The sequence below is a fragment of the Dreissena polymorpha genome, chromosome 10, assembly GCF_020536995.1.
Source record: "Dreissena polymorpha isolate Duluth1 chromosome 10, UMN_Dpol_1.0, whole genome shotgun sequence".
Taxonomy (NCBI): domain Eukaryota; kingdom Metazoa; phylum Mollusca; class Bivalvia; order Myida; family Dreissenidae; genus Dreissena; species Dreissena polymorpha.
Genome location: NC_068364.1, coordinates 66069020 through 66087150, shown reverse-complemented (window position 1 = coordinate 66087150; position 18131 = coordinate 66069020). Strand labels below are relative to the sequence as shown.

General features: G+C 37.2%; 3 protein-coding genes across 3 annotated transcripts in view; 1 reads left to right on the top strand and 2 right to left on the bottom strand.

Moving 5' to 3' along the window:
* The first annotated feature begins 670 nt into the window (after positions 1-670).
* On the top strand, positions 671-3614 carry LOC127849188 (uncharacterized). The gene is made up of 6 exons (XM_052381908.1): positions 671-1553; positions 1787-1945; positions 2127-2378; positions 2453-2688; positions 2834-3012; positions 3183-3614. The coding sequence occupies exons 1-6, from the start codon at positions 1401-1403 to the stop codon at positions 3383-3385; spliced, it is 1182 nt and encodes a 393-aa protein (XP_052237868.1). The 5' UTR covers positions 671-1400; the 3' UTR covers positions 3386-3614.
* A 6608-nt stretch (positions 3615-10222) lies between these two features.
* LOC127848620 (titin-like) overlaps positions 10223-18131 on the bottom strand; it is a 94775-nt gene continuing 86866 nt past the window's right edge. Inside the window, exons 71-72 of the mRNA XM_052381182.1 lie at positions 12401-12468; positions 10223-11923 (exon numbers count right to left, since the gene is read on the bottom strand). Coding sequence (XP_052237142.1) covers positions 12406-12468 — 63 coding nt within the window. The 3' untranslated portion in view covers positions 10223-11923; positions 12401-12405. The remainder of the gene's footprint in view (positions 11924-12400; positions 12469-18131) is intronic.
* On the bottom strand, positions 14868-17105 carry LOC127848628 (uncharacterized). Its single transcript, XM_052381204.1, has one exon. It carries the CDS (start codon positions 16949-16951, stop codon positions 14885-14887), a length of 2067 nt encoding a protein of 688 aa, XP_052237164.1. The 5' UTR covers positions 16952-17105; the 3' UTR covers positions 14868-14884.

The following is an 18131-nucleotide window of genomic DNA, read 5'->3' as shown; positions in this document are numbered from 1 at the left end:
TGGTTCAACGAATCGTGACGAAATGCGGTAAATTTAAGCTTTAGAGCAAATAAGATCAAGTTAATGTACAGTATATGTAAGCTTTCCATAACAAAAGCCATACACCAAACACTCAGCAAAGATGAAGTTGGCACAACGTTATTGAACAAATAAGAGCATATTGAATTATTGGATATTCTTTCCCTGTATGATTTACGTTCATAAATAAGAGTTATCCGACGGTTAATAACACCAATATCAATAAGGCCAAAACTTTTGCAATAATGAAGTCATTGATGAATAACTCCGATACGCTTGGGAGACTTCACTCTGTGTTTGCTCATTTAGGAAAACATTTGAGTCTCGCTCTGGGAAAAGGGGGCTTAAATCAAACATGCGGAAAGCGTCGTCCCAGATAAGCTTTTGAAGTTCGCACAGGCCCATTAGTATTGCATTAGGGACGACACTTTCCGCTTTTTGTGTGTAAAAGAAGTCTCTTCAAAACGAAAACCCAGTCTAAGCGAAAAATGTAAATCCATGATAAGCCTGTTCGGATTGCAGTCTAAATGTCGATCCATGATAAGCCTGTTCGGATTGCACAGGCTAATCTGGAGAGATACTTTTGAACACATGCATTAAGCCCCATGTTCCCACAGCGCGGCTCCTATGTACACGTGGTTTTCCTGGTGTACGGAAGAAACCCCCTCCGGAAGAAACCCCCTTCGCTAAAAACGGCAGGGCGGAAGAAACCCCCTTTCATAGTTTGCATACGCGGAAGAAACCCCCTCGCTAGTTTTGCATAGGCGGAACAAACCCCCTTCGAGTTTTCAGACAGGCGGAATAAACCCCCTTCCATAGCGGAACAAACCCCCTTCCAGACGATTTAGTTACATTTAAACGCACGGTAATTGTTTACAGAAATTCACTTTCATTTTCAGAAAGTTCTCGGGAAGCACGTTTTTTTGCATGATTCAATTTTTTTTAAAGACGAATGCTTCGGTTATTATAGGAAAATATGTACGAAATATCTTCGTCACTATCGGCTCTGGGCGCTATTTTTGTGTGTTTGTTATTTTTATCAATCTAGTACAAGTTAACGCATATAAAATGGTATAATCTCACGGAAACGCGTGCAAGACAAATTCACACGAGCATCTCATCATTAACAACTTGTGAACATACGGCCGGTACACCTCTTTACTCAGCACATAACAGTTTGGAAATAGATATTCGCACCTGCATTTAATTATATTAAAGGTCCTTTAATGTACCGGCTATTGTAGATAATGATGAGAAGTTGTGTCATGATCGGCGCCTTTGCGGCTCGTGTGAAGTTATGTACAGTTTTTTTTTAATTACATTTGCTCGATTAATTGGTATGTATATATATACACATCGTTGGTATCTCGAATATATCAATAATGGAGATCATCAAGAACAACAAGGGTGGGCAGAAGTTGTGTTACAAGGGGTACTGCTACACGAAAAAAGCAAAGTCAGCGGTTAGCCAGCGTTGGGAGTGTGACCAACGGGGTTCACAGAAATGCCGTGCTATTGCTACCACTGATCTAGAGGTAAGTAATATTATACCATGTACTTATACTCAAAAATAAATGAGTCTTTTTCTACAAAACCCATGTATTGCGATTGTTTTATATAATATTCATTTTGCATAAAATTCCAATTCGAGTATCGCTATATTAGTCATATTAACATTTTTAAAAAGGCTCGGACAAATGAGTACGTACTTGATATTATAAGTAAAACGATTGACCTGTTTCATCGATATGTATGATTTATGTTTCAGCTCACCGTAGTGAAGTCAGTGACAGAGCACACCCATGCCGCCGACATGTTCAAGGTCAGTGCACTGAAGGTCAGAGAAGAGATTTGGTCCGGTTTGTCAGGAAGTCGTGGAACCACCGGTCAAATTGTCGTTGACAAATTGGCTCAGCAACCAGCCGAGGTAAGCGTTGTTATCTAATATTCATATATATATTAGATATGCATATATATTTAATATGTATAATAATAAAATAAAAAAAATAATAATAGTAATAATAATAATAATAATCATTTTAATAATTATAATAAATCATTTTCAATGGTATAATGCACAATCGAATTGTTTCGTACTTGCATTTCAGATACGGGTGGCTGCTGGAACGCTTGAGACCTTGAAAAGGACGGCTCGGAAGAGGAAGCGAGAGGACACCCCAGCAGAGCCCAAGAGTGCGTCAGACATCCCAATTCCGTTGCCCGAGGAGTATCGAAAGACCCTTATCTTTGACAACGAGTCTGCAGCGCGCATTCTAATATTTGCCTCAGAGGATGGTCTTCGCCTCCTAGACAATGCCGACACCTGGTTCCTCGATGGCACCCACTCGTCAGGTATGACAGTTGAACATGTTTTTAAATATTTAAACTTTAAAGGAATATCGGTAAATTATCATATATCTTTAATATTGTTCAGGGCTGCTTCTACCACCTCACACAGTCGACCTGGCGCCGGATCCAGAGTGAGGGGCTTCAACGTCTGTACAGAGAAGACAGCATCGTCAGACACTTCTGCGGCATGCTTGACGGACTGGCATTCCTTCCCGTGGCTGACGTCAAGGAGGGGATGCGGGTGCTACAGGAGTCCATCCCAGACGGGCTTGAGAGTTTGGTCGAGTACTTCGACTCGACTTACGTAAATGGAACTTACAGGTTTGACCATATTTTAATATTGTTTATATGACAGAAATGAAAATGAAAAGAAATGCAAATCAATATATTCTACTAATTATCTTCTAAACACCGTGTTTATATAAACCTTTGATTTGTTACAAATAACATTTGCTTTTATTTTCAGAATGGTGATGTCTGACAACCGAATGAAGTTCCGGAGGACAGCGCCGAGATTCCAGCCTGCAGTGTGGAATGTACACGACAGTACGATGGCCGGTCGTGAGAGGACGAACAACGTATGTGAAGGGTGGAACAACGGTTTCGGCAAGTTGGTTGGCCACAAAAACCCGTCAATCTGGACAGGTACGAAATATGTACATATTTGATTTTCATTATCGACATTTCATATATTTACATAAAGCATAAATCGCTCATAATTTGATAGGTTTACATTAATATGTTAAATTATTTTTTTCTCTCGTATATGTCTCAAAAAAAATTATTTATCATGTTTATGTTCTTTTCTATTACAGCCATCAAGTGTATAGAAGGCGATGCGGCGATGGTGGAGGCTGATGTAATGCGACATGCGAGAGGCCAGCAGTCATCCAAACAGAAAAGGAAAATCAGGACGGCTCATCAAATAACGCTGTTGACTTTGTGTCAACAATACAGCACTGGTGAGAAGACCATCCGTGAGTTCCTGAAGGCCATCGGCTATAGCATTCGGCTATAATTGAGTGATTTTAGGGAATGCTTTGATCTTTGTAAATAAATGTAAATATATGCCTGTTTATCGTTAATAAATGCGTGTCTTTTTTCAACAACAAATTGTTTGTTGCTTTTTAATATATGCTTGTTTGAGATCTTTGTAAATAAATGTAAATATATGCCTGTTTTATCATTAAATGCGTGTCCTTTTTTTTGCAATAACAATTTGTTTAATGTTTTCTAGTATATGCTTGCTTGCTCTTTGTAAATAAATGTTAATATATTTCATTCTATTCTTGTCTATTTTATCCTTCAATAATAATTTTACCCCCATTTTCAATTATTCGTTTTATTACCATTTTGATTAATTCTTCACAGCTTGTGAACAAATGGCCGGTACACTGCTTTATTCAGATTTTCGCACCTTCATTCAATTATCACGATAACGATGTTTGAGTTTCACAGATTGAATATTTAGTGTGTATCATTAACAACTTCATTAACAGCTTGTGAACAAACGGCCGGTACACTTCTTTATTGTAAATCCGAAACACAATCCCGTAAGTTGGTGTTAACGTGTTTTTAATACGAAACACACTTCCGAATGTAAATGTTACCGCAACGTTGAAATATTTTTGCAGTGTTAATTCTATTTTGTGTTGACTCTTTTTCTCAATAAAAAGGGCGCGAAAATTATGCAGCGTATAAAGCGTTGGTGTATTAAGCGTTGTAACAAGCACACAACTAGTCAGGGCATTGATGCATGTTCGGAGGGAATATTTCATCAAGTCTATAAATAGTCACTTAAGCCGATACATGAGAAAAAATGGCAAGGTTTGTGTTAAAGAAAATATTGAGAGCTTTTATCGTTAATATTTACCAGAAAGTGCTTTAAAAATTTTATAAACGGGATTATCGGTCGGGAAATGAATATAAACTTGAAAAGTAGCAAGAATGCAGTAATAGAGTCGGGTTGAAACGGATGTATTGGGGAATCGTTCGAGTTTTACTACCTCTGCGGGAAAGACTTAACACTTAGGAAGGGGGTTTATTCCGCCTGTCTGAAAACACGAAGGGGGTTTATTCCGCCTGTCTGAAAACTCGAAGGGGGTTTGTTCCGCCTATGCAAAACTAGCGAGGGGGTTTCTTCCGCGTATGCAAACTATGAAAGGGGGTTTCTTCCGCCCTGCCGTTTTTAGCGAAGGGGGTTTCTTCCGAAGGGGGTTTATTCCGGTAATCTAAACTGATCTGTATTTTAAATTATATCCGACGTTTCCGTGCCAGAAATTTAAAGTTCTAATGCATTTGTTGACATTAACTAATTCAGAAATTCAGTTGTATGTATGTCCACGTATGATAACGTTTTATTTGAGGAGTTTTTTTCTTATTGTTTCTTTATACTTTCGTATACATGTAGTTGTTTTACTTTTGGATTTGAATAGCAATGCTGATGGTAGTGACAACTATTTACCAATAAGTTTTGTGTGTGGTTCATTCTGGGCGTGTGAGTGCTTGTATGAAGTTCTGAAACTATGAAAACCCCAATGCTTTGCGTTCACCGTTCCACTGAGGGGTATGGAATACCGTTAGGACCATCGTGATTACACATTAAAATCCAGAGGGCGAGAATGCGAGAACGCGATCGTACGATAGCGACAATCCGAGAACGCCATAGTACGATGGCGACAATGCGAGAACGCGATAGAACGATGGCGACAATGCGAGAACGCGATAGTACGATGGCGACAATGCGAGAACGCGATAGTACGATGGCGACAATGCGAAAAAACGATGACGACAGTGCGACAATATTGTAGTGACCTAACCCAATCGCGTTGCGTTAACCTTTATAGTTCCTGCACACCCGATACGACTCGAGTTAGTCTGTTCAACAGGCCTTAGGTTAACGGAGTTAGCCTGTACGGACAGGCAATGGTATTACAATCATAACATTTGGTATGGGGTTAGCCTGTAGATAACATGGATAAAAGATCTATAAATAAATAGTTTATTTATAGATTACGAAGGAAAAGGGATTAGGTCACGGTATCTCGATCTCTCGATTATTTATTGAAAATAATGAAGAAAACGCCTTTTTAGGTCTTAAACCAATAAAGAATGGAAATATTGGTTATAAATTTATTTTTTAATCAATGAATTTAGAACATTTTAAGATTAAATATATTGCACACTGACAGTGAATAGATTAATAATTTTGAAAGCACTAGGGATTTGTTTATAGTTTGATTATATTTAAGTATAAAATACCAAAAATAATAATCCAATTATTGTAAATAGAACAGGGTTTCATTCAATCGTGTATTTATTTATGTATTAATGTATTTTTTATGAATTTATTTATTTTATTTATTTTTTCATTCATTCATGCGTTCGTTTATGCGTTCATTCATGCGTTTATTCATTCGTTCATGTATTTCTTTCTTTCTTTCTTCATTCATCTATTTATTTATTTATCTATCTATTTATCTATTCATTCCGTTTGTGCGTACACGGGCTTGTACATTGGTTTATTGGTTCGTTCGTTCGTTCGTAATTTCTTTCAGTCAGTCAGTCAGTCAGTCAGTCAGTCAGTCAGTCAGTCAGTCAGTCAGTCAGTCAGTCAGTCAGTCAGTCAGTCAGTCACTCAGTCACTCAGTCACTCAGTCAGTCACTCAGTCACTCAGTCAGTCAGTAGCGAGCGAGCGAGCGGGTCGGCCTGTCGGTCGGTCGTTCGTGCGCTCGTTTGTTATTTTGTTCGTTCGTTCATGCGTCCGTCAATTTGTTTGTTCGTTCGTTCGTTTGTGCGTTCGAGCTTTTCTGCGTTCGTAATCATCATCATCATCATCATCATCATCATCATCATCATCAATAACAACAATAACAACAACATCATCATCATTATCATCGTCATCATTATCATCATTTTTTTATTTTTTATTTTTTATATCATTTCTTTATATATTTTGTATTATTTGTATTGTATTACATTAAATGTATATTATGTTAATGCTGCCACGTTAAAACAAAATGCATGTTGAATGAAGTTACAAAAATGCCTTGGGTCATTTATGACATATCATGCCGACAGGGTGATTGATGTCGGTGTGTCATGCAACATTGTCCTGTTTATTGGACCCTTAATGCGATAAAGCCCCTTTTAATAATGGTGATAACTGTAATTTATATTGCTTAACAATAACAACGAGACTGCGAAAACAAATGCCACAGGTTATTTATTTGACTCTTTCTTCGTTTAAATTTATATTAAAAGTATATTGATTATCTGAAGTGTGACTGTCTTTAGTTTGAAGATTTAGTACGAAATTACATAAAAACTATAGGTGTTAATTTACTAAAGCAATTGACTCTTTAACATGTGTTTTTTTTATGAAACAACGAAAATGGTAGCAAGATGTATCCTTTTTTAACGATGCTCGGTACATATCCCGATCGTGAAAATTAAGGTTGAAATAAAACGTTATATTTAAATTACTGATTTTTTAAGTTTTAAGTCGCATATCAAACACATCAAATGTTTTATGTAGTGTATTGTATATTTACGTATGACAGTTTGAAGTCCTGCTGATATAATTTATAAATCATTAAAAAGGGCATATCATATTTCCCGTGCACTTTTATACACTTAATTATAGTATTTGCCGGGAAAGATAACCATATTGGAAGTAATCAAACTAAACACTTGTGTGCGCACATATAACTTGAAGTACATTAAGCACTGTTCTATGCGTCCTCATATCAGTCATATGGCATATTATGTATGTAGCATACGTCTGTTCTCAAAAATTGAACTATATGGTATTTAAGTATTTCATTTAGACGCAGTTGTCTTTCCACACATTCTAATCACACATGTATGACTACTTGCGTTACAATCTAACCTGTACTTTACGACAGAAAATTTAAGTCAGACTACTATATAACGGAGCCGGTCGATGTCTGATCTATATGAATGAACTTGACGCTCAAATGGATAAGATTTAGGGATCACAACCAATTTAAGTCAGACTAATAGCCGGCCGATGTCTGATCTATATCAGATAACTTTACGCACAAATAGATAAGAAAGGGATCACCACAGCAGGTTGCTAATACACAGTGTAGACTTCCGCTGTTTTATTGTTGAAACATGTATGTTTAGAAAGCATGGCCAAAATAATATGGAATCCAATTTTGAAATAAAAAATCGTCTGAAAATAGCGCCGTTGACTAGTTAATTGAAGAGTATAGATGACATCAAAGAAGTGATTTTCTAGACACCTGGAGACAACTGAGGACGACACATACAATTAAGTAAATAATAAAACAACTAATAAACATCCTATGGAGGCAGATGATATCTTACTTAAAAGTCAACAGATAAGTTGAGGCTTAAAATCGTATTTTATAAAGCACTATAATTGCATCTTTGTCCAATTAAATGTCTTGCAAGCGAATGTTTATTTCAAATGTGGTATGTGCTGTGATAGAAACCAACTTTGCGCCCAAATTATTAAGTTATTTAATAACGTGCATTAAATTTTTTTCCTGGTATGTGAGAGTTTAAACTTGTATTATACTGTGAAAAGCACCCACGGAACTTCACCGATGTTATTTCTATTTAATTTTAATAATTTACACTATTTCAATTTAGAACGTTTTACATAATTTTATTTTGTATGTTTGTTACAACAATATATTTAAAAAGAAAATTAATACATTTAATTTACTAAAAAAAGCTAAAAGGTTGAACACAAAATAAGTAAATAAATTATTAAATACATCAAAAAATGAATGAATGAATAAATGGCTGGCATGGCTGGCTGGCTGGCTGGCTGGATGGATGGGAGGGAGGGAGGGAGGGAGGGAGGGAGGAGGGATGGGAGGGAGGGAGGGAGGGAGGGAAGGAGGTGGAGGGCGGGAGGGGAGCGGAAGGGAGGGAGGAGGAGGAAGTAAGGAATGGAGGGAGGGAGGTCGTGAAGTGGGAGGGAGGGACGGATGGGAGGAACGGAGGAGGAACGGCGTGAGGGCAGACGGGAGAGAGGAACGGAGGTAGGGAAGGAGGGAGGTGACGGAAGGAGGGAGGGCCGGAGGGAGGGACGGAGGGAGGGACGGAGGAGATGGAGGACGGAGGAGGGACTGGAGGGCATGGGACGGAGGACGGGAGAGAGGGAGCGACGAGAGGGAGGGAGGGAGGGAGGAGGAGACAGGAAGGAATGGAGGGAGGGAGGGAGGAGGGAGGGAGGGAGGAGGGAGGGAGGGAGGATGGAAGGAGGAGGGAAGGCGAGGGAGGGGAGGGAGGGCGGGAGGAGGGGAGGTGGGAGGACGGAAGGGTTGAGGAAGGAAGGAAGGAAGGAAGGAAGGAAGGAAGGAAGGAAGGAAGGAAGGAAGGAAGGAAGGAAGAAGGATGGAAGGATGGATGGATGGATGGATGGATGGATGGATGGATGGATGAACAAACGAACGAACTCATGAACAAACAAACAAACATAAATACATAAATGAATGAATAAATGCATGAACGAACGAACGAATGAATGATCGAATGAACGAACGAACGAACGAACAAACGAAAAAAAAAAATTAACCAAAGACCAAAATCAAAAAAGAACGAAATAACAAAAGAACAAACAAACGAACAAACAAACGAACGATCCGAGGAACGAACCAAAGAACGAACCAACCAACCAACAAACAATAAACAAACGCACGAACGTCACAAACGAACAAACAAACGGATGGACGAACTGACGGACGGATGGAAGTATAAATGAATGAATTAATTAATAATTAGATAAATAGATGGGTAAATAATTAAAAAAATAATTAAATAAAATTACGTTCATACTTTTTGTTTGTTATTATTTTTGCTATTGCATACTTAAATATAATTTAACTACATGTATCAACAAATGCATAGTGTTTTTCAATATTATGAATCTATTGTACATTTCACAGGTATTTCAAATAAACCACGCGGTAACAAGATAGATTCACTTTAGCATTTATTATATTCAATCTTAAAATGTTCTAAATTTCTTGAATAAAATTAATATTTGCATTCCATATTTCACATATTTATTAAGTTCAAGACCTAAAAGGGCGTTTTTCTTCATTATTTTCAATAATAATTGAGAGATCGAGATACCGTGACCTAATCCCTTTTCCTTCGTCATCTATAAATAACCTATTTATTTATAGATCTTTTATCCAGGTTATCTACAGGCTAACCCCATACCAAATGGTATGATGGTAATACCATTGCCTGTCCGTACAGGCTAACTCCGTTAACCTAAGGCCTGTTGAACAGACTAACTCGAGTCGTATCGGGTGTCCTGCAACTGGTCGCTTTCTTTCAATAAATGACCAGCGTGTTTAAATAACAGTTTTTTCAGGTAATGTCTCATGCGTTTAATACTTTTCATATTACAAACTTAGTATTGTACTTATTTGCTACCATTATAACATTATAGATATATGCAGCATCGTTTAACGTTACGCTCATATTCAATAATATTTTACCAAACACAATCGAAATCAATTGTTGACTCCGTATTTTCATCGAAAACGTTGCTGGTATAATAGCACTTCAGAAAAATGTTCATACATCGTCGAATGTAATTGTATTTTGCACGAATAACATAGTAATCCACATGTCGTACTAACAACATATGTTCCATATACAATCTTGTTTGTCGTTTTCTGCTAACTACAAGAAGCGTTGCTTTCGTACGGACATACTGTCATGTGTTTCCCCCGAACCGGAAGTAAGTTCAGTCAGGGGAAGGGATGGGTATACAAACTATGCACTTTCTCGATTAGATGTAAGTAATATCGACAAAATATACAACAGACACAATTTTAGATATACGGTTTAATAAGGTTCTAAACGAAACAAAACATAAAACGCCAGCCACTTCAAACACTTAATACAGTATACACGCTCTTATTATTTCAAGTAAAAAATAAATGCTACCAACACTTTTGAATATAAAACTATAACACACGGAGTTACTTATCATGTAAACATAGGATAACACTAAGGCAAGATATTTTTGTACAAAGTATATACTTACTTCAAACAACTTTTACAGTTTCGCTAGAATGATGGTTAAATGGGTAACGATCAATAATTGTGTGTATACATAAATGATAACTTCAAAAACTAAACTAATATTTTCTTGTAAAAAATATTAACATATAAGTAAAAGCAAAAAATAAACTTAGCATCGCGTAACAATACTGTATACAAAGCTCAACAAACTACGATAGATAGATAGATGTAGTATAATTTACCAACCAGATTATAATAATTATTATTGAGTGTAAATATAACTTTGACTATTACAGTAATTTAACAAAACATGCATATATATAAAACATACATTCATGTTATAAAGTACCTGAATGTATCTCTATAAAGATCAAATACTAAACGTAACTTTGTGAAATATAGGTCCTATATATATGTGTGTGTTATTATCTGACATACAGGCAATGAAAAACACAGATTGATATATTTAGTGATCATGTGACATAATTACGTCATAATATCGTTCATTGTGCTCGTGAATAGTACATATTGTATAACAAAAATTGTGTCCAAACATGGATGCACTTCATTTATATTCCCGCAACCAATATGCTGACGATCTTTAACGGAAATTATGGGAATATGACACCTTAGTTATATACCGCGAAATAAAAGATTCAATTTCTTTTGAAGAAAATAGATTAAAATAGACTTCTGATTGAGCTCTGTGTGGATTGAAGACAAGAAAATAATTATTTGTGCAATAATAAAATGTAGTTGATACGTGTTCATGATAAAACCATTGTGCAAACTACTTATACAAATGTACATATATGTGTAAGGTTTACTAACTAGGGACAACGTTACATGTAATACACACGAGTACTTTATTTGATTAAAATACATTTACAATTTAATTATATACACATTTTATACACGAATGCTTGATGACTTACATACTATTGGATCACACTATATTTTACTTGAACAGATCATATAAATTAGTTCAAAGTGTTTTCCTTTCCAGAAAATATATCATAATAATCTACACGAAATTAAAGCATTTTGTCCGTTAATGTTGTATATTATTGACATCTACACATATGACAAAGCATTTGTGCTTAATTTAATATATTATAACCATATACCCTTTATTCAATTTAGGTCGTTATTTACACAAATTCTATCCACAAGAGTATTTCAGTGTACCTTACAGTATACGTTATATATGATAACTAACTACACGTTATTCAAAGCAATGTCCTTCCGCCTTAGATAGTCAGGCTCTATGTATGAATATTTCCACAAAGTGCTCCCATGCCTCATCTCCAATGCACGTATTTCAAACTGCTAATACGATTTTGGTCTTGTGTTGACACTAACGTGTAACATGGTGTTGGTTTGGTGTTGATCGTACCAGATAACTTGGTGTTGGTTTGGTGTTGATCGTACCAGATAACTTGGTGTTGGTTTGGTGTTGATCGTACCAGATAACTTGGTGTTGGTTCGGTGTTCATTCTACCAGCTAATCATTTGAAGACAGAACAATCCAACTCTTCGACATTTTACCAACAAAACATCAAACAAATTGTGATTTGTCAGTGTTAATTTATAAAATAGAATGTGGTTGTCATAATGCAACAATATTAATCCCTCATTCATTCATGTCGATTATTAAAGAATGAAGCAGCAATTTAGAAGTAGGCACAAACTATTCATATGCAAAAATACAGATAGTACTATTTTCTATTTTTACATTAAGTAGTACTGGTCAAGTAAATATATGTAAGCTTATCGTGCTTTTATACTAAAAATTGACATATCAGGATATCGGGTAGCAAAACGTACGTACGTCCACATATTTATTCCTGACTCATGACTTAAATGGCGCTTAAAGAAGCGGACAACTAGCAATTGAAATAAAAGTGAGAAACGTTTTCTCACGTAATAATTATATCTTTTTTGTCGGACTTAGTTAAATTTCGAATCGAACACAAATCATTAACTTACACCCACTAGCAAAACATCAAGGCATCGTCCATATATTTCACCTGCCCTGCGATTTCTTCTTCGTTTGGCTGCAATACATTTAATGCGCTGTTTTAACAGACGCTCATACTGAATGACTATAATAATGTGTTAAACATTAAAACGAAAGAGTTAACTCGTACTTGTTATCATACGGCAGATGCGCGAATAATATGAAAATACTGGGGAACTACTTACCTGTACAATCGTATAAAATTATATAAGTCGGGTTCTGAGAAAACTGGGCATAATGCATGTGCGTAAAGTGTCGTCCCAGATTAGCATGTGCAGTCCGCACAGGCCAATCAGGGACAACACTTTCCGCCTAAACAAGATTTTCGGCTTTCCTTTTAACAAAAAATACCATAAAACGGAAAGTGTCGTCCCTGATTAGCATATGTGGAGTGCACAGGCTAATCTGGGACGACACTTTACGCACATGCAGTTTTCCCATTTTTCACAGAACAAGACACATATTATATTTTATGAATTACAATTACTGCAAAGCTATACATTGAAACATATTTCTAAAAACACATCATATTTAAGAATTCTAGTAATCCTAAATAATGACAGATTTTCTGCTCGAAAATATCTTCTAGAGCAATATTTAAATTTTTGAAAAATAAATATACTGAAACTTGCATTTAAGTCTTTTGTACAAGCGTTTGGTCACTTATGTATAACAAATATATATTAAGGATATAAACAGAATTGAGTGTAATAAATATGCATCGTCAAAACAAGGGAAAATATGTACATGCTTGTGAACGAACTTTGCATGCGCTCTGTGTCATCCATTCGTAAAACTGAAAAGTAAAACGTTCCAAATTCAGCTGAACTGATTGAAATTAAAATAAACATACATAAGGTTCAAAACCTAAACAAAAACATGCAAACTCATCAATATATTTTTTGGAGAAATGTATTTGATAATGACACATTCTTGGAAGATTCGGCGGAAAAAGAGGAAACCGACAGTGGTTCATTCCTTGGTCTGGTCAAACAGTTTGAACATATTGTTCAAGGAGATTACAAATGCTCACCCATTTACACACGCTGGAAGGATTTTCACTCAGGGTACCGACATGTCATATACCTTTTCTTCGTGCGAACCGAGAAGATATTTCCCACAGTCCGCTGATGGAACTTGTATATCTTCAAGAATTTCCTTCTTCATCTCCTCTAACTCATCATCGTTGATTTCGAATTCGCGAACTGTTTCTCGCGATTCAGTTACTTTAGCCGTCTTCGTGACATTTGCGTTCTGTACTACGTTGCCCGCCCCTTCTAAACTCACATATTCCATCACTCCAACATCCGCAGTTTCGTGGGTGATCAACGTGTCCTTTTGAGAAATGAACGTTTTAATCTGGCTTTGAAGATAAGCTTTGAACATAGCTTCGCTTTCCATCGCAATGTTGATTGAAGATATTTCCTCCATGCTCCTTCCATCACGCACGTAGACGCTGACAGAGGCTACGCCGTCTTCTATACTGGAAGCTGTAGTGTTCTGTATTGTCTTTGTCATAGTGGTTTCCAAACTAGATGTATTACTTTCAAATAGAGTTGATTCGGTAATAGATGCAAATGACTTGTTAGAGCTTTCACTTTCAATCACTTGAACGATTTGTCTTGAAACACTTTGTTCAGTAGCTACAGAAAGCGTTTCACGATTGTGTTCCAACGCAGAGACGGTCAAACTTGTTTCAGTTTCAGAAACTGTGGCGGAACTTTCCATTTTAACATTTCCAGCAGACACGACATGTTCGGTCTGGAGACTTTCTTTGATATTGATTTCATTTTGTTCGAGTTTTTGGCTGCTCTTGATACTATTAGTGTCTTCAATAGTCGATTCTTCTACCGAAATATGTTCACGCGGCGCGGTTTGAGTTTCCGTTTTACTTGTCTTCTCGGCCGACGAAGTTTCACTGACTTCCTTTATAGGTTTCAGGATTTGCAAGCGATGTTTTTGTATGTTCTTGAACATCCGATAGTCTCGAGAACATGGAGCCATCGACATTGTCTTTCGACAACATGTTTCCGTGTGAACTGCTTTCTACTTTCAAAGTGGACTGATTTAATCGAGGCTCTTCATGAGTAATATCGAAGCTTTCTGTTTCATCCACAATTGGGGCCAGTGGCTTATCCGTCACATTTTCTGTGCATCGCTCGACGGCTAAATTTACTTCTTTTTGAACGATGGCGTTTGTCGGCTCTTCAACAATTGTTTTGTCAACACCTGTTTCCTTTAATTCTTTATCAAATAAATTGATTCTAGTATCTGATGCCTGTTCTAGCTTCTTATTAACTGACTCATCTTTTACCGCAGTTGATTGTTTGTTTACCGACTCATTCGTCGATTCCGTAACTAATTCCAGTTGTTGTTCAACAATCACCTCGTTTATTTGTGTTGCCTCGACCGACTTTCTAGTGATAGATTCAGTGGTTTGTTCTTTAATCGATTCACCTAATTGTTGTTGTATGCTTCTCAACAGTTACTTTTTCCGCATCTAATATTTTTGACTCGAACAGTTGATCTGTGTTTTCAGTCTTATGTGTCTTCATTGATTCGTTTGACTGTTGAATTATATTACCTTTTCCTAGCTGGCCGGGAGCAATTTCTGACGATTGCACATTGATTGATTCTCCTGTCTGTGTCACAACTTTATTCGTATTTAACACGGCCGATTGTTCTGAAATTAGTTCTCTCACCTGTTCTGTGAATAATGTATCTGGCTGTTCAGATATCAAATTAGCATTCATCTGATTACTCGACTCGCCATTAACGCGTGTCACATTGGTCATAGCTGATTCATCTGTTCGGTCTACAAATGTTTTACTATTATCTATCTCATTCGGCAGTTCTGCAACTGCTGCTGTCAACGATGCTGTCTGTCTTACACATTCATTCGTCTTTAACACGACTGACTGTTCTGAAATCATTTCTCTCGCATGTTCTATTACTAATGTATTTGGCTGTTTAGGCACTATATCAGCATTCTTTTGCTCAGTCGACTCTCCAGTTACTGATGTCTCCTTTGTTATAGCATATTCCTCTTTCGGCGGTTCTGCAACTACTGCCACCGACGATGCCGTAATGCCATCAGTTATTGGTTTTCCTGTCTGTTTATCAACTGAGTTTGTCTGTAACACGACCGACTGTTCTGGAGTCATTTCATTCGACGGTTTTGTGACTAATGTTTCTGGCTGTTTAGACACTATGTCAGCATTCTTCTGCTCAGTCGATTCTCCTGTTACTGGTGTCACATTGGTTAAAACGGATTCTTCTGGCTGTTCAACACATATGTTATTGTTATCTACCTCTTTCGGCGATTCTGCAACTTCTGACGTAACGCCATCCGTGACTGATTCTCCTGTCTGTTTAACTGCTTCATTCGTCTCTACCTTGACCGGTTGTTGTGAACTCATTTCTCTTGCTTGTTCTGTGACAGACCTATCCGACTGTTCTGTCAATGTATTAGCATTATTCTGCCCTGTCGACTCTCCTTTAACGTTTGTTTCTTTAGCAATAGCGGAATCTCCGGACTGTTCAAAACCTTTACCCTTACTCGCTATCTTTGTTTGCTGTTCTGATACACCTTTTTTCGACAATTCTTTGCGAGACATTTGTTGCTGTTTGGCCAAACGTGCCGTAAATTCTGATAACGTTTCATCCAAATGTTCAATAATGTCTTTTGATTGCTCTGAAACAACTTTTGGCGACATTGCCGCAACGCCATCGGTTACTGATTCGCCTGTCTGATTAACAATTTTGTTTGTCCCTAACTCGGCCGACTGTTCAGAAATTTTCACCGCCTGTTGTGTGACTAAGGTCCGTTCATTTGTCTGGTCAACATGATTTGTGATGTCATCCTCTTCTTTCGGCGGTTCTGCAACTACTGCTGTCGCCGATGCGGTAACGCCATCCGTTACTGATTCTCCTAGCTGTGTTATATCTTTATTTGTCTCTACATTGACCGCTTGTTGTGAACTCATTTCTTTCCCTTGTTTTGTGACGGACCTTTCTGTCTTATCAGTAACTATATTAGCATTACTCTGCTCACTCGACATTTCCTCAACGTTTTTTTTCTTAGCAACAGGGGCATCTTCAGACCGTTCAAAACCTTTAATGTTCCTTAATACCTCCTTTGGTTGTTCTGAATCAACTTCTGTCGACGATGAGGTAACGCCATCAGTTACTGATTCTCCTGGCTGTTTTACAACTTCATTCGTCTCTAACTTGACCGCTTGTTGTGAACTCATTTCTTTCGCTTGTTCTGTTACGGACCTTTCTGACTTATCAGTAACTATATTAGCATTACTCTGCTCACTCGACTTTTCCTTAACATTTGTTTCCTTAGCACCAGCGGCGTCTTCTGACCGTTCAAAACCTTTAATGTTACTCAATACCTCTTTTGGTTGTTCTGAAACAACTTCTGTCGACAATTCATTAACGCCATCAGTTACTAATTCTCCTTGATGTTTTACAACTTCATTCATTTCTAACTTGACCGCTTGTTGTAAACTCATTTCTTTCGCGTTTTCTGTTACGGAATTTTCTGACTTATCAGTACCGAAATTAGCATTACTCTGCTCACTCGACTTTTCCTTAACATTTGTTTCCTTAACATTTGTTTCCTTAGCACCAGCGGCATCTTCTAACCGTTCAAAACCTTTAATGTTAGTCAATTCCTCCTTCAGTTGTTCTGAAACAACTTTTTTCGACGATGAGGGAACGCCATCAGTTACTGATTCTCCTGGCTGTTTTACAACTGCATTCGTCTCTAACTTGACCGCTTGTTGTGAACTCATTTTTTTCGCTTGTTCTGTTGTGGACCTTTCTGACTTATCAGTAAATATATTAGCACTACTCTGCTCATTTGTTTCTTTAGTACCAGCGGCATCTTCTGACCGTTCAAAACTTCTAATGTTACTCAATACCCCCTTTGGTTGTTTTGAAACAACTTCTGTCGACGATGCTGTAACGCTATTAGTTACTGATTCTCCTGGCTGTTTTACAACTTCATTCGTCTCTAACTTGACTGGCTGTTGTAAACTCATTTCTCTTGCTTGTTCTGTGACGGACTTTACTGACTGTTCTGTCAATATATTAGCATTTTTTTTCTCATTATACACTCCTTCAACTTGTGTATCAGTTACTCCCTTCGTCGCTGAAACTGCTTCTGTTTGATTAGCAGCTCCTAATGCGATCTTTTTATTAATTTCTCCCTCAGTTGGTGTCCTGAGAAGCACATTTGAAAGTGGTTGGGTAACTGAATCGTTTGACTGTTCGCTCACAGCCTGTTTTGAAGAAACTAATCTTTCTGCTTTTGCATTTAGGGCTTCTGTACCAACATCTTGTTTAATTTTGAGTCCAATGCCGTAACAGATTCTTTATCAACATCAACCGTCCTAACGGCAACTGATTTTTCAGCTTCTCGTTCAAATGGTTTTATGCTACTTGTCTTCTTATTAACATTTTCAGTTTTAGCAGGAACCGTCCCGATTGCTTCAGTATTCTTACTCAACAGAGTTTTGTCTGACTCGAGAGATAACGCGATTTCGGCAGCTACTTCTTCTCGAGACATGTTTGAATTATACATTGTTTGATTCTTTCTCTTTTTCATCATTTCCTCGTACTTATTAACTATTTTGGCGCTTAAAAGCGGCTTGATCATTGGTCCTGCTTTAGGCTGGAAAAAAGTAACTA

Bases quoted from the DNA above. Each gene is read 5' to 3' on its own strand.
- LOC127848628 (XM_052381204.1), bottom strand. From the start codon at position 16,951: ATGAGTTTACAACAAGCGGTCAAGTTAGAAATGAATGAAGTTGTAAAA.
- LOC127849188 (XM_052381908.1), top strand. From the start codon at position 1,401: ATGGAGATCATCAAGAACAACAAGGGTGGGCAGAAGTTGTGTTACAAG. The intron at 1,554-1,786 runs GTAAGTAATATT...TTTATGTTTCAG, and splicing joins TTGCTACCACTGATCTAGAG to CTCACCGTAGTGAAGTCAGT. The intron at 3,013-3,182 runs GTACGAAATATG...TTTCTATTACAG, and splicing joins AAACCCGTCAATCTGGACAG to CCATCAAGTGTATAGAAGGC.